Source organism: Sphaeramia orbicularis, chromosome 17, assembly GCF_902148855.1.
Source record: "Sphaeramia orbicularis chromosome 17, fSphaOr1.1, whole genome shotgun sequence".
In the NCBI taxonomy this organism is placed as follows: Eukaryota; Metazoa; Chordata; class Actinopteri; order Kurtiformes; family Apogonidae; genus Sphaeramia; species Sphaeramia orbicularis.
Window position 1 is genome coordinate 54,908,468 of NC_043973.1, and position 12,192 is coordinate 54,920,659.

The 12,192-nt window shown below is 42.2% G+C and overlaps 5 gene segments (V, D, J or C); all 5 read left to right on the forward strand.

Moving 5' to 3' along the window:
• Window positions 1-1,717: 1,717 nt before the first annotated feature.
• LOC115437466 (Ig kappa chain V region 2717-like) lies at window positions 1,718-2,205 on the forward strand (the record flags this gene model as incomplete). The annotated part of the segment is given in 2 exon segments: window positions 1,718-1,843; window positions 1,940-2,205. Coding segments are annotated over 2 exon segments (321 nt in total), but the record flags the coding sequence as incomplete, so codon positions are not given.
• A 1,533-nt stretch (window positions 2,206-3,738) lies between these two features.
• LOC115437243 (T cell receptor alpha variable 3-like) lies at window positions 3,739-4,330 on the forward strand (the record flags this gene model as incomplete). The annotated part of the segment is given in 2 exon segments: window positions 3,739-3,869; window positions 3,966-4,330. Coding segments are annotated over 2 exon segments (420 nt in total), but the record flags the coding sequence as incomplete, so codon positions are not given.
• A 3,113-nt stretch (window positions 4,331-7,443) lies between these two features.
• On the forward strand, window positions 7,444-8,086 carry LOC115437241 (T cell receptor alpha variable 18-like). The segment is given in 2 exon segments: window positions 7,444-7,499; window positions 7,588-8,086. Coding segments are annotated over 2 exon segments (432 nt in total).
• On the forward strand, window positions 7,986-8,645 carry LOC115437262 (T cell receptor alpha variable 38-2/delta variable 8-like). The segment is given in 2 exon segments: window positions 7,986-8,166; window positions 8,264-8,645. Coding segments are annotated over 2 exon segments (360 nt in total).
• Window positions 8,646-9,771: 1,126 nt separating this feature from the next.
• Window positions 9,772-11,340, forward strand: LOC115437467 (T cell receptor alpha variable 4-like). The segment is given in 3 exon segments: window positions 9,772-9,848; window positions 9,945-10,223; window positions 11,267-11,340. Coding segments are annotated over 3 exon segments (408 nt in total).
• The last annotated feature ends 852 nt before the right edge of the window (window positions 11,341-12,192 follow it).

Consider the following 12,192-nt stretch of genomic DNA (forward strand, 5'->3'; position numbering starts at 1 on the left):
GGTAAATGGAACTATTGTGCTGTTCTTCTGTCTAAGATTGTTATGATTCTTGATATTTGAATTATTATGTATGGTTTGCTAGTTTGCATATATGTTAAATTTCATTGCATGTTCGGAATAAATCACTAAATCAAAAAAAAAACAAAAACAATAGGACCAATGGCCCTGTAGCTTACCGGCCAAATTAAAAACTTTGGGAAATGTATCCAGATGCCATTTATTATCACCCAGTTATATGTATTTATTATATAACAGAAACAGCCCATGTTTTGGTCATATTCCAATCAGATCAGTAAAAAAATTAAATTCCAACTTGACATCATCGATACTTACTGATTTATTGGATCAATTCACTTCCTATCTCTTATAATGGGAACATTTTTCAAAGTCGCACCAAATCCAGAATCAGATCCGGATCCAAATAATTTCACTAACTTTTGTCGACATCATCATAAAGAAGCTGTATACCAAGTTTGAAGTTAATCGGAATTGTAGTTTCGGAGAAGACGATTGACAATTCTGTAATGGACGACAGACGACAGACGACAGACGACGACAACGACGGACACCGCATGCAGGGCTCGTGACTGCGACTGAATTACGGTCGCATGCGCCTGAGAATTTCGGTAGTGCGACTGTTTTTGAGATTACGATCGCACGGTGCGCCAATAAAAAAATGAGCGAAAATTAATACGTGCGCCTAGAATAATGGCTGCAGAAGTAACTCGTCAGCCGAAAATAAACAAGCTCCACGCCCCGCTGACTGAAGCGGAAAATCTAGTCCCCGCCCCCTCGTGTGCGCAGGTGGCATAAACAAAGGGATCAAATAACTCCACCAACGTTTGAAACAATCTCCCGCCAAACCCGGTTAGTAGCGCTGGCGTTGTTCCAAGTATTTTCGCATGACGTAATGTATCCTGCAAGTCAGATAATCATGTTGCGCGAATCAACTTGCTACACGATCAGCTGACCGTAACCAGCGAATCGAGGGGCTAATGAATAAACAACAAGCGGTATCCAGACGTGTACATGATTCGTCAAAAGTTTCTGCGAGCCTGTGGGCGCTGTTTGTGTAAACAGGGAAGATGAAGCGCTCTATTTCGGATTATTTTTTGATGGCTTCCGTTTCAAAAGATTCGTCTTTCTTCTCCAAGAACCAACTAAAGTATATACCACACATTGACAATTGTTTTGCACCTGTGTCAATGTAAGCTTTTTCTTTCATACTCTATTCAAATACTTTATTCTAGGTTGTTAATATTGCTTAAATACATATAGGAATATTACTTGGTATGGCCAAGAGTTTTGCTTGTTCTCCAAATTTTTTATATAATAGTGGTGCACCTAGATTTTAGCCTGTGCTCCTAACTTTTTAGGGTTAGGAGCACAGTGCTCCTAGGTCAAAAAGTTAATTTTGAGCCCTGGCATGACAACAATAGCTTACGGCCTGTCAGCCAGTAAGCTAAAAAAAAAAAAATCAAAGTCATTGAGAACCCTCAACAATACCGACTCAGTACTATGAGGGTTTGAAAGGCAGACTGGAACACCTCCAAATTCCTGTACTCATCTAAGAATAAAGTCAACTGACAGGAAATCCTTTTCAACACAATCTGAGAAATGAAAGAGAACGAAGCAACAGAGTTTGGTTGAAGAGCCTGTTGACTGGTCATTGCCTCTTGGTGAATAATTGAGGGAGGAGCTGATCTGATCCTGAACTACACAAGACACAACAACTGATCTATTCAACACAGTTCAATCTACAAACCAGGAACATTCCCTTGATTCAACATGCTGGACCTGGATTACTGGATGGTTTATCTCCATCTACTGGTTGTTCTCACAGGTAAAGAACTACAGGATTCAGTTGAATTCCAATGTTTCACTTGATAATGTTTGTTTGTGATGAAACTCAGTCTAACACAGATGTTTGATCCTTCAGGTGTCGACAGTGAAGAACTGAGTCCAGTCGAGAATGAAGAGTCCAGTTTAGAAGGAAACTCTGTTACTCTCACATATAAATACTCTAAAACTTTGGCAATCAATGATTATTTCTTCTGGTATCGACAATATCCAGGAAAGCCACCAGAGCTCCTCATCTCACACTCATCCTCAGGATCAAAAGGAATTGAAAATGTTTCTGGACTGAAGATTAATGTGGAGAAAAACCTCATCTCTATGAGCATCTCCTCTGCTGCAGTGTCAGACTCTGCTGTTTACTACTGTGCTCTGCAGCCCACAGTGACAGGAAACAGCAAAACTCTGAACAAAAACCTCTGGAGCAAAGACAACACAGTACTACACAACATCCACTAGAGGGACTCACACACTGATCCAACCATGACACACAGGTTCTGGGTTGTTCTGTGCAGATGTCAGTATCACTGTTGTCTCTCATGTGTCTGTAAAGGCTGCTCTGTCAAACAGTCGGCTTGGATTCACTGCAAACGACTCTTTACAAACTTCAACCCTCGATCCTTTCGACATGACCTGGTACATGTGAACTAGTCCAAGACCAGCCTGACCCCCCGCAGACCAGGAATGGAGTTTGTTGTGTGAGTCTTTGAATGTGTTTGTTAATGGGCGTGCCCCTGTCTACAGGTTTAGAATAAAGGGTGGTCATAGCTGCTTTAGCTGCAGCTGTGTCCATTCCGTCACGAGTTCCTGAACCTGTTGCATGCATTTTGTCGGAGTGGACTGACCACATCATTTCTGGAACAGTAGTACCCTACCGATGGTACAGATTCTAACATAGGCATCGTTTTTTCCATTTATTAAAAAAATGAGTATGGACGAGTCTTTTTTCATCATAGTATCAAATGGTATGCTGAGTATTGGTTCTGTTCTCCTGACATCCCTAATACATACCACAGGAGGCATGCCACCAGAGGCTGCTTTACAGTTCCTAAAGCCAGAACACAATCAATGCAAAGAACAGTTCTATGTAGAGCCATGGTGGAATGGAACTGGCTTCAAGAGCTGACAACTAAAGAAGAAAGAAAAAAAGAGAGCTTTAAAAGACCACTGAAGCAACGTCAAATAGACCAACGCCTGTAAACAATTTTGTACATGTAGACATACACTTAGGATACGATCAAACACACACATACAATTATGTGTGTTTATTTTGAATTATTACTGTTTTTTTTTTCTTTGTTTTTTTTTTTTTTTTTTTTTTAAATCTTGTAGTATTATTATTAATATTATTTCTGCTAGTGTTATTAGAGAACTGATCCTAGAGGAAGTAAAGGGAGAAGAGAAGAGGGCTGAGGATGGAGCCTTGAGGCACTCCACATGTGAGAGGAGCAGCATCAGACTCAAAAGGTCAAACATGGACACAAAAACTTCTGTCTGTTCAAGAGGATCTGAACCAGCCAAAAGCCACACCCTGAATGCCCACCCAGTTCTCAAGGTGAGACCGGAGAACCTGATGGTCCACTGTATCCAAGACAGCCGTCAGGTCCAACAGAACCAGAACCACACAGTGACCACAGTCTGAGGATAAAACAAAGTCATTGAGAACCCTCAACAATACCGACTCAGTACTATGAGGGTTTGAAAGGATGACTGGAACACCTCCAACATTCTGTACTCATCGAAGAATGAGGTAAACTGACAGGAAATCATTTTCTACAGAATATGAGAAATGAAAGAGAACGAACCAACAGAGTTTGGTTGAAGAGCCTGTTGATTGGTCGTTGCCTCTTGGTGAATAATTGAGGGAGGAGCTAATCTGATCCTGAACTCCACAAGACACAACAACTGATCTATTCAACACAGTTCAATCTACAAACCAGGAACATTCCCTTTATTCAACATGCTGGACCTGGATTACTGGATGGTTTATCTCCATCTACTGGTTGTTCTCACAGGTAAAGAACAACAAGATTAAATTGAATTCCAATGTTTCACTTGATAATGTTTGTTTGAGATGAAACTCAGTCTAAGACAGACGTTTGTCCATTCAGGTGTCAACTGTGAAGATCTGAGTCCAGTCAAGAATGAAGAGTCCAGTTTAGAAGGAAACTCTGTTACTCTCACATATAAATACTCTAAAATGGTGTCAGGTGATTATTTCTTCTGGTATCGACAATATCCAGGAAAACCACCAGAGCTCCTCATCTCACACTCATCCTCAGGATCAAAAGGAATTGAAAATGTTTCTGGACTGAAGATTAATGTGGAGAAAAACCTCATCTCTATGAGCATCTCCTCTGCTGCAGTGTCAGACTCTGCTGTTTACTACTGTGCTGTGAAGCCCACAGTGACAAGAAACAGCAAAACTCTGAACAAAAACCTCTGGAGCAAAGACAACACAGTACTACACAACATCCACTAGTGGGACTCACACACTGTTCACCTTCAGAGGAAAACACAACAAATGCTGTCCCAGTTTAGAAGAATCCACCCAGTGAGTCTGCTCTCCACAACAGAACACAGTATGACCAAAGTACCACCTTCACCTTTCCTGTCCACATAGACTTTGATTGTCCTCATTGAACCATCCTACTCCATTAGTGGTGCTGAGCTACTGACCAACTCCAGACACAAACAGTACCTTGGTCCAGACCATTGAAAGGACAAATAACTATGAATATGACAACAGAGGAAACCAGTGTCAACCAGAGGAAAACAGGAAAACTGTCCTTGGTCTGTCCCCCCAACCTGTCCTTGGTCTTGGGAGTCAGTGTGAGTTAGTGGGAGGGTTTATGGGTTTTATTTCGGGGCAGAAGGTCAGGTGTGGACGTTGTCTTTGTTCTGACAGTTCTGTCCTGGTGGTGGGAGATGGGAATGAGGAGGACAGTTATGGATATGGGTCCAAGTGTCCAAAGAGGACGAACAAAAGGGGAGCTCAGAGATCTCCACAGGTGGTGGACACTTAGCTCTGAATGATGTGCAGGTGTGGAAGTCCAGGAAACCAAGTATGTGAGATGTGTCCTCCACAGACTCCAGGAAACAGAGCATTCTGTCCTGGACATGAATCCAGCCAGGCTTCCACCACTGACATCAACACATTTACATTCTGTTTTCACATTAGATTTCCTTCTGGATTTAACTCAGACTCCTCGTCTGTCCTCCTCAGTGTGCTTTGTTACTTTTGCTCCTCCCCCTTCTTGGCTCCGCTCCTCAGTCTTATTCCAATCCAAATCAACTGCATCATCTTTCAATTTTCAAGTCAAGTCAATTTTATAAATAAAGCAAAGTTAAAAACAACAGATGTTTTCCAAAGTGCTGTAAAGATTCAAAGCAGGAATAGAAATAAAACACAGACACTAAAATCTACACAGGAAAAATAAAATAAAGTAAAATAAAATAAACAAAATACCAAAAAGTCAATTCTCAATCCGGTTTAAAAGCCAAACAATAAAAATGGGTTTTTAGATGAGTTTAAAAGTATCAACTGTAGGTGAGGTCCTGATATGGAGAGGTAGGCTGTTCAATCATTTAGGAGCAGTTCCAGAAAAGCCCACCCCCACCCCCCGTTCTTCAGTCTGGACCTTGGAAAAACCAGGAGAGACTGGTCAGCTGACCTCAGTCATCAAGAAGGTGTGTGACCAATTAAAAGATCAGAAAGATAAGAAGGCGCCAACCCATGGAATGACTTCAAAACAAACAGTCAAATCTGAAAATCAATTCTAAAACGAACTGGGAGCCAGTGTAGAGGCTAAAACAGGTGTCATACACTCTGGCTTAAGTGTGCCAGTAAAGAGGAAGGAAGCAGCATTTTGGACCAACTGAAGGTGAGACAGCAGAGACTGAGAGACACCTGAGTACAGGTCTAGACCAGACCAGACCAAAGCATGGATCACCTTCTCAAAGTCTTTGAGGGAGACTCAAGTCTCGACTTTAGTACGGATTCTGAGCTGAAAGAAACTAGCTCTAAAACCTGCATTTATTTGATTGTTAGATGTGAAGGTGCTGTCAAAAATCACCCAGCAGGTTTGTTGTAGGGGCCCCGGGGGCCCAGGTCAATACTAGGGGTGGCTTGAGGTCAAGGGGGTCCAAACATTACATTTTCAGTTTTCTTTTCATTCCAGTTCAGAAAACTATGTGCCATCCAACTCTGAACATCCTCTAGACCACAGGTGTCAAACATGCGGCCCGGGGGCCAAATCCGGCCCGCCAAAGGGTCTGATCCGGTCCGCAGGATGAATTTGTGAAATGCAAAAATTACACTGAAGAAATTAACAATAAATGGTGTCAAAACCATTTTAATTCAGGTTCCACATACAGACACATACAGTCCAATTGGATTTCAAATGGGTCAGAATCAGTAAAATATTATCATAAGAACCTATAAATAATGACAACAACAAATTTTCTCTTTGTTTTTTTGGTGAAAAAAAGGAAAATTACACGAAAATGTTTACATTACCAAACTATATTTTTACAAAAAATGTGAACAACCTGAACAAATATGAACAGATGGAAATGTCTTGAGAAAAGTAAATGCAATTTTACCAACATTCCGCCTGTTACTAAAAGTTTTGTGCGATTGTAATGCACATGTGTAAATGATAAACTGATAAACCAAGAAAAAATATTGTTAAAATTGCACTTGCTTTTGTTAAGACAATTCAAGTTGTTCATGTTATTCAGATTTTTAAGGAAACTTTGTAGATGTAATCCTGATCATAATATAATTTTAATTCTTTCACTGTTTTTATTTGACTGGTCCTGCCCACTGCAGATCAAATTGGGCTGAATGTGGAACTGAACTAAAATGAGTTCAACACCACAGCTGTACATGTTCCAGAAAACACCTCAGACGGGTAGTCAAGTTACGTTTTAAAAGCAGATAGATTTGTGTATCATCCATGTAACAATGGAAACAGATACCGTATTTTTAAAGACAGGATCTAACAGGAGCATGTACAGTAAAAAAAAAAAGGATTGGGCCCAAAATGGACCCCTGAGGGACCCCACAGGTGAGGGGAGTAGAAGGGGAGGAAAACTCCCCCACCTGAACACAGAAACTTCTCTGTCCTAGATCAGACCGACACCATCTAGAGCCGAACCATTTGTGTAGCTAACAAAGTGTTGTTCATTGGTTCCTTCATTGTTCCCTCCTTTCCTCACTGGTCCACCTCATCCACTTCCTGTGCTCTCTATCATCACATGTACAGTGGGAGAATGACCACTGGGTGTGTTTTCTGGACTCAGATACAGAAGTGCAGCAGATTGAACACAGAGCAATGAACACAAGTGGACCTGGAACAAACACATACATCAGCTGGGATCAACTGGTCACCTGTCCAGATGAACACACCTTCACCTGAGGTCTGGACCACTAATTACCTTGAATGTCACTTTACTGCACTTGTCCAATCATGACTCTGGTGGGTGGGGAAAATACCGGAGGGGAGGAGTCAATGTGAAAACTTGAGAAGAAACAAAAAGAGAATTGAGAAGATGTGAATGTTCTTGGTCTGTCTCCTTCCCTCTCACTGCAGACATGAAACACTGGCTGAGAAACATCCTGATTCTGACTCTCTGGATAGGTAACTCGAGAAACCTACTGACTGTTCAACTGGAATCAATCATCTGTATTGATTCATCTCTTCCTCTGCATGTTCTGTTCTTCCCCAGAGTGTAAAGGAGAAGACAAAGTGACCCAGCCAACAGGAGATGTCACTGCTGTTCAAGGACTCACACTGACTCTACAATGTGCATTTGAGAAAAGTCTTTCCACCACTTACACTCTGTTCTGGTACAAACAAAAAACAAATGACATTCCCAAGTATATTTTACTACGTGACACGATCGGAACCAAACATAATGATCCCGAGTTCCAGGACGACAGGTTTGACGCCAACATCAACCAGACCTCATTTCCTCTGAAGATCCAGAAGCTTCATGTGTCAGACTCTGCTGTGTACTACTGTGCTGTGAGGCCCACAGTGACAGGAAACAGCAAAACTCTGAACAAAAACCTCTGGAGCAAAGACAACACAGTACTACACAACATCCACTAGGGGGCGACATCATCAGGTCGGTGCTGTGTGACTTGTGCACTGTGTTCAACCATTCAGTCAATAATAACTGCTGCTGTGCAGAGAACAGTTCTCACACTGAATGTTGAACATCAGCCACTTTGTCCTGTTGATTTCAACCTTGTCGTACAGATGGAACATTGGCTGTGGATTCTTCTCACTGCTCTGGGCTTTGGTAACACAACATCTGGACATGGTTTTAGACAGTATTGAAAAGCTGAAATTTGTCAAAATTATTTCACTTTCAAATGTTCTTCATCTCCTCCTTTTAGGTTCAATACCTGTGAACAGTATCCGACCACGGGAAGTTGAAGTCAGTGAAACAGAAGGAAAATCTGTTACATTGACCTGCGACACTGAGAACTCAGACTCCGACATTTACCTTTACTGGTACAGGCAGCATTCTGACCTTCAGCCTGCTCACTTTATCCTCTGGAAAAAAGCACAGAATTCCCCAACTCAGTATATCGGTGATTTATATCGTGGCCGATTTACATCTGAAACACCAGGCCAGACCACACAGCTGACCATCAAAGACCTAACCCTGGCAGACACAGCTCTGTACTACTGTGCTCTAGAAACACAGTGATCCAAAGTGGAGAAGAGGCTGTACAAAAACCTGAACACACAGATCTGACTACTCTGCACAGAGGAGGGAAGTGGGATTGAACCCACAGATGAAAGCTGCAGATAGGACACCACAGCCTGAGGTGTCACAGCCGTCTGTGGAAGGGACTGATGCTGGTGCACTGTTCAAAGAACCAGACTGGATTCAACTCACATCCATTCTTCAGTTCAACTGGACAAATATTTCTGTTAATCCAAGATAAGACAGACATCCAACCTGAAGCCACAGCTGAAGAAACATGAAACCACAACCTGAAACACATTTTAGCAGCGTCTGCACCATTTCCACACAACTCAGATAACGCACCAGGAAGGACCACCATATTAGTCCTGGTCCAGGTCTGTGCACTGGCTTCCTGTGGCATAGAAAATACACTTTAAAACAGCTCTGCTGGTGTACAAGTCTGTCCATGGTCTAGAACCAAAGTCCATCTGGGACATGTTGGTCCCGTATGAACCATCTGGGACCTGAGAACCTCAGGGACTGGTCTTCTGCTGGAGTCCAGAGTCAGGACTAAACAGGGTGAAGCTGCATTTCAGTTCCATGCGTTAAACTGTGAAACAGTGAGACAGACTGTGACCTCTGACCTTAGAACAACTGAAAGGGTTCTGTCTGACCTCTGACCTTTTACTCTATTTTAATGGATTATTATTTATGTTTAATTGATTCTGTTTTAATTGTAATTGTGTGTTATTAATTTGTCTTTGTTCCATTTTTGTAAAACACTGTGAACTGCCCTGTGTATGAACTGGACCATAGAAATGAATGTGCTTTGCATTCACCTCCTGTCTCTGGTAGGACTGAGTGTGTCAGCCTGGGTAATGTCAAGTCCTCAACAGCCCTGGTCACCTGTGGTGTCTCTCAGGGGTCTGTCCTGGTTCACCTCCTTTTCATCCTATACATGCTGCCACTCAGCCGTGTAATCAGCCGTCATGGCGTCTGCTTTCATTGTTACTCTTATGACACACAACTGAACCTAAGAGCTCACCTCAACCCCTCCTCTACCTCACCATCATCATCATTATCATCACCCCCTCCTCCACTCACCACCCTCACTACCACTTGGTGAATAATTGAGGGAGGAGCTGATCTGATCCTGAACTACACAAGACACAACAACTGATCTATTCAACACAGTTCAATCCACAAACCAGGAACATTCCCTTTATTCAACATGCTGGACCTGGATTACTGGATGGTTTATCTCCATCTACTGGTTGTTCTCACAGGTAAAGAACTGCAGGATTCAGTTGAATTCCAATGTTTCACTTGATAATGTTTGTTTGTGATGAAACTCAGTCCAACACAGATGTTCGTTCCTTCAGGTGTCGACTGTGAAGATCTGAGTCCAGTCAAGAATGAAGAGTCCAGTTTAGAAGGAAACTCTGTTACTCTCACATATAAATACCCCAAAATGGCATCAAATGATTATTTCTTCTGGTATCGACAATATCCAGGAAAACCACCAGAGCTCCTCATCTCACACTCATCCTCAGGATCAACAGGAATTGAAAACGTTTCTGGACTCAAGATTAATGTGGAGAAAAACCTCATCTCGATGAGCATCTCCTCTGCTGCAGTGTCAGACTCTGCTGTGTACTACTGTGCTGTGAGGCCCACAGTGACAGGAAACAGCAAAACTCTGAACAAAAACCTCTGGAGCAAAGACAACACAGTACTACACAACATCCACTAGAGGGACTCACACACTGTTCACCTTCAGAGGAAAACACAACAAATGCTGTCCCAGTTTAGTAGAATCCACCCAGTGAGTCTGTTCTCTCCTCTGTTTCCTCCTTACAGCTGAAGTTTGTTCACAGACTAATGTCAGTCTTTTCCTGTTCAACATTCCAGATTCCAGAATGTTTATTGTCATTATGTGCACATAACTAAATGTTTCTTAGAGGTAGTTCTCGGCTAGATCCAAATAACAAGAGAAAATTTCATATAAAAACACTCAGGAACATGAACATCAATATGACAGACACTAAAGCATTAGTGTATCCAGACTGTGCACAATAGGGTGGTCCTTATTTTTAAGGGTTGGTTTTTAAGTCTCTGACGCCTTTAAATAAATTCCGATCAGGAGAAAATGTGTTTGAAAATGTTTGGTGGGATTATCCAAAATTTTACAGGTAGCTCAAACGGGTTGAAATTGAAGGAGTTGATAGTTTTTTAGTTTTAAATCAGTGACAGGTTCATGGTCGTGTTTTTGGGACTGGATCTCAGAAACAGTGGAATATTTGACCTGTAAAGCAGCGTCAAGTGCATTGGAACCCATGTCAGATATCTGCCCTGATCTGGATCTCATACAATAGAATTTTGAAAGAACCACTGTCCCACGTCCCCAAAGTTGAAGTGCAGTTGACCTGAATATCTTCTACTGTGTACGATCTAGGCTCTACCAAAGGTCTGAAATCACTAGATTGGACCAAACTGCACTGACAGAGTATTTCAGTGCTGTAGTTCACACCATCTATCTGTGTGTTTCACTCAAACATGTCGTCAACATCATGGAAGTCTTACTTGTCACCTGTTGAAAACATTACTATTTGGATTAGATTTATGGAGCGCTTTTCTATGAACACATACAATGGATCCATTATTCATTCACTGTCACGGTGGTAAACCACATGTGCACCAACAGCCCCTCCCACCACCACCAAACACTCATACTCCAGTGGGCGTGACACTGGCGGTACGGTGGGTGGAGTGTCTTGAACTGGGTGTTAGGATTATTGGTGTTCCTTATTCGGAAGCTCCAAAGACAAGTTCTGGATGCACTTGGTCTCAGTTGAACTATTTATTCTCATCATATGTGAAATATCAAAGCCAGAGCTGGTCTGTCTGGACAAGAACTCCAACAGGAACTCCAGTCACAGAGCCACAAATTCCAGGTTTGGTTGAAATTATTTTCTTGAGTGACTCCACCCCGAACAAATGGGTTGGACTTCGCAACGTCATGTGACTCCATCTTCTGATTGGTCCTCACCTGTTGATGTAACTTGCCAACTGTCAGTTCACGCCTTGTTGCTGGGATATGCTACGCAAACTGTCATGACTTTGGTTTTAGACGTGGATCTATTGGAATGGAAGGTCTGAGCTTCTGTAGACACAACATGTTCTGTAGTGAGCAGAACTGAGCCTGGATCTGACCAGTACTGAAGTCCATGAGTTCACTGGGAGACCAGCTTCACCAATAGAGGAACACATGAGGTTACTGGGGCATTTTAGACTAGTTCACAGCAACACTGGAATTCTGATAGAATGATTCTGAATGGGACAGAGCCGGATTGGAACAAGTCCTTCAGTTATTGGACAACCCATTCGACCTCCTGAGCCCCGCCCACCCCAGATGGTCCACTTGTTCTCAGATCTGTCCATCAGAAGTCACTTGCTGATTCTGTTGCTCTGACATTTATGGCATTTGGGTTTCTGTTGGTTTCTGTAAATTGGCTCCACAGTCTGGTTTTGACCGGCTCCATGCATAAAGTGTCATGAGATAACTTCTGTTATGATTTGGTGTTATATAAATAAAATCTGATTAACTGACTGATTGAACATGTGCATTGT